This window comes from Sinocyclocheilus rhinocerous, unplaced genomic scaffold (genome assembly GCF_001515625.1).
Source record: "Sinocyclocheilus rhinocerous isolate Xijiao unplaced genomic scaffold, SAMN03320098_v1.1 scaffold242, whole genome shotgun sequence".
Lineage (NCBI taxonomy): Eukaryota > Metazoa > Chordata > Actinopteri > Cypriniformes > Cyprinidae > Sinocyclocheilus > Sinocyclocheilus rhinocerous.
Window position 1 is genome coordinate 62,190 of NW_015638945.1, and position 2,629 is coordinate 64,818.

General features: G+C 32.9%; 1 protein-coding gene across 1 annotated transcript in view; it reads right to left on the reverse strand.

Annotated features, from left to right (window-relative positions):
* Positions 1-2,629, reverse strand: part of LOC107750204 (vesicle-associated membrane protein-associated protein A-like) — a 30,048-nt gene that overhangs the window by 3,785 nt on the left and 23,634 nt on the right. Inside the window, exon 5 of the mRNA XM_016565483.1 lies at positions 427-609. Within this exon, the coding sequence (XP_016420969.1) occupies positions 427-609 (183 nt within the window). The remainder of the gene's footprint in view (positions 1-426; positions 610-2,629) is intronic.

Consider the following 2,629-nt stretch of genomic DNA (forward strand, 5'->3'; position numbering starts at 1 on the left):
AAAAAGATTAGAAAGCAAGTGTTAGTTTCTTTTTAAAGAAAACAAGCAGCAAATGAATAGAGTGCAAGTCTAAAAGGGACAAGTGTTTTGTTTTTTTTAGAATAGAATTAGAATAGAGAGTGCTAGAGTTCGAGGGTCAAATAAAGATGGAAGAGATGTGTTTTTAGCCGATTCTTGAAGATGGTTCAAAAAAAAGTTTTTTAGTTTAAAAAGTTTTAATTTAAAAATTAAATTTATTAAGTCATTTTAATTTAAATTAAAGTAATTTAATTTATTAGTTTAAATAATTTAACATATAATGTAAATGTTTACAGTGAATTTATAACAGCTAAGGGGCGTTGTTATTGCTTTATTACTCACTGAGTAGACGCTTTTATCCAGTCGGACGTCAGTAAAGCGTAAGTGAATGATTTGCTCTGGCTGTACCTTGAGCCGGCGGTTCTCATCGTTCAGCTTGCTGGCCTCCGTCTGCAAGCGTCTGCACTCCTCCAGGATCTTCTTCATCTCAGAGTCGTCCAGAGCCACGTTGACGGGTTTCACCGACACCGACCCGTCCACTTTGGAGGAGTTCAGAACCGCCGCTGATTTAGAGGCGGAGTCAACGTCGTTCTGAAGAGCACGAGAAAAACAACACTGTTAACTTAAAGGGACAGTTCACCCAGAAATGAAAATGTGGTGTTTATCTGCTTACCCTCAGGGCATCCGAGATGTAGGTGACTTTGTTTCTTCAGTAGAACACACTTGGATGCCCTGGGGGTAAGCAGATAAACATCACATTTTCATTTTTGGGAGAACTATCCCTTTAAGAAATGACTAAAAATCAACCTATTTTAATTCACCCCTTCAGTAACTTTATTTTGTATTCAAAGAATCGAGATTTAAACGCTCGTGAAAACCTGCATCCACGATTAAGCCTCATTTTAAAAGCGTGATTTTTTAAATCACTGAAATTAATAAATTCTTTAAAAAATAAAATATTAGTCAATAAATAAGTTAAAAAGAGAAATTTATATTGACGTTTATATCATTGCTATCACACAGCTCTATATATAAAGTTGGATTTATTTTATTTATTTAGAGTTATTTCAGTATCACTGATATACTATTATAGTTTTTGTTAATATTTTGAATTAGATTTCATTCTTATATTTTCTGTTTTTAATTTTTGTTAAAGTTTTAGTAATTTTGTTGTGTGTTTTCATAAATTTTATTAGGTTTTTTGTCTATAGATTTCATTCGTTTTATTTTATTTTAGAAATTCAAGTTAAACTAAAGGAAAATGTTGCCTGGAAAACATGAAAAATGAAATAAAAGAAAATATAAAGGAACTTAAGCTTACCTTATTTGAGTTAACATTTATTTCAAATATAATTTTTTAATTGTGAAATTGGGGGAAAAAATCTATTTGGCCAACATTTTGTGATTATACATCAATAAGGCTTTAAAATAAATGTATATATAAATTAAATTAAAATATTAAAAATATCAAATTATTATTATTAATAATATTATTACTAAATAAAAATATAAAAATGACTAAAAACAAAATCAGAAATATTACTTTCACTTAATATTATTTTTAATAATTTATTTTAATTTTTTAATATTAATATTTCAATGTAAAATAAAAAATTTAGTATTTAAGAAAAACAACATAATAATAATTTTATTTTACATTTATATATACAATTTCTGAGCCGTGAGAGTCGAACGTTTATATTTTACATTATAACTAAGTTACAATACTAACACCTTTGGCTGTCTTAATTTCTTCATTTTCATAGTTAAACCATCAAAATAAATATTTTTGTCCCCCTTTTTTCTTTTCTATTTACATTATATTTTTATTTAGTTACTTATTGGTTGTTATTATTATCTATCCATATGCATGTGTAGACATTTTTTAAATTTAAACAGTTTTAAATTTTGTTGAACGTTTGTTTGTAAGGGCATTAACATGAGGTATTATAAGGGGTTTGGCTAAAGGTAATTGTTTATTAGAATAATAATGCTGTGGAATGTTGATTTATGATAATCAAAAAATCTGTGTATTTATTATTCCGTGCTGAAAAATCCAATATAAATCAATCATCTCTATGAGTTAAAATGTTTCTGGTAGATTGGTTTGATCGTTATTATAGCAATATCAGTCGCATTTGTCTAATCTGATGAGCTTCTACCATGTGACAGATTAAACCATATTAAAATAACAGTGTTTGATTGGATGCACGACCTTTGACATCAACAGCACAACGTGTGACGTGTCTTCTCCTGACCCTGCTGACCTTTGACCTACCCTGCTGATGCGTCTCTGCTCTGACCACACGTCCTGCTCTCTGCTCTGACCCTCACTGACCATTGCAGGCCTGCAGGCCTTGACCTCTGACCCTGCCGTTCTGACTTCCTGGACGTCGCGCCAGTTGCTAAGGCTGCCTGGGAAGGGCGGGCGTCTGCAAAGCGGGGAGCGGAACTCGGCCGGAGCTGGAGCCGGAGCCGGAGCCGGAGCGGCACGGAACCAGTGGAGCAGGCTCCTCTTCTGAGGATTCTGGGACGCCGCAGCAGAGCGGAGGGGCGTTCAGGAACAAACAGGAAGTGACATGAACTCTGTGTGTGTGTGAGTGTGTCTGTG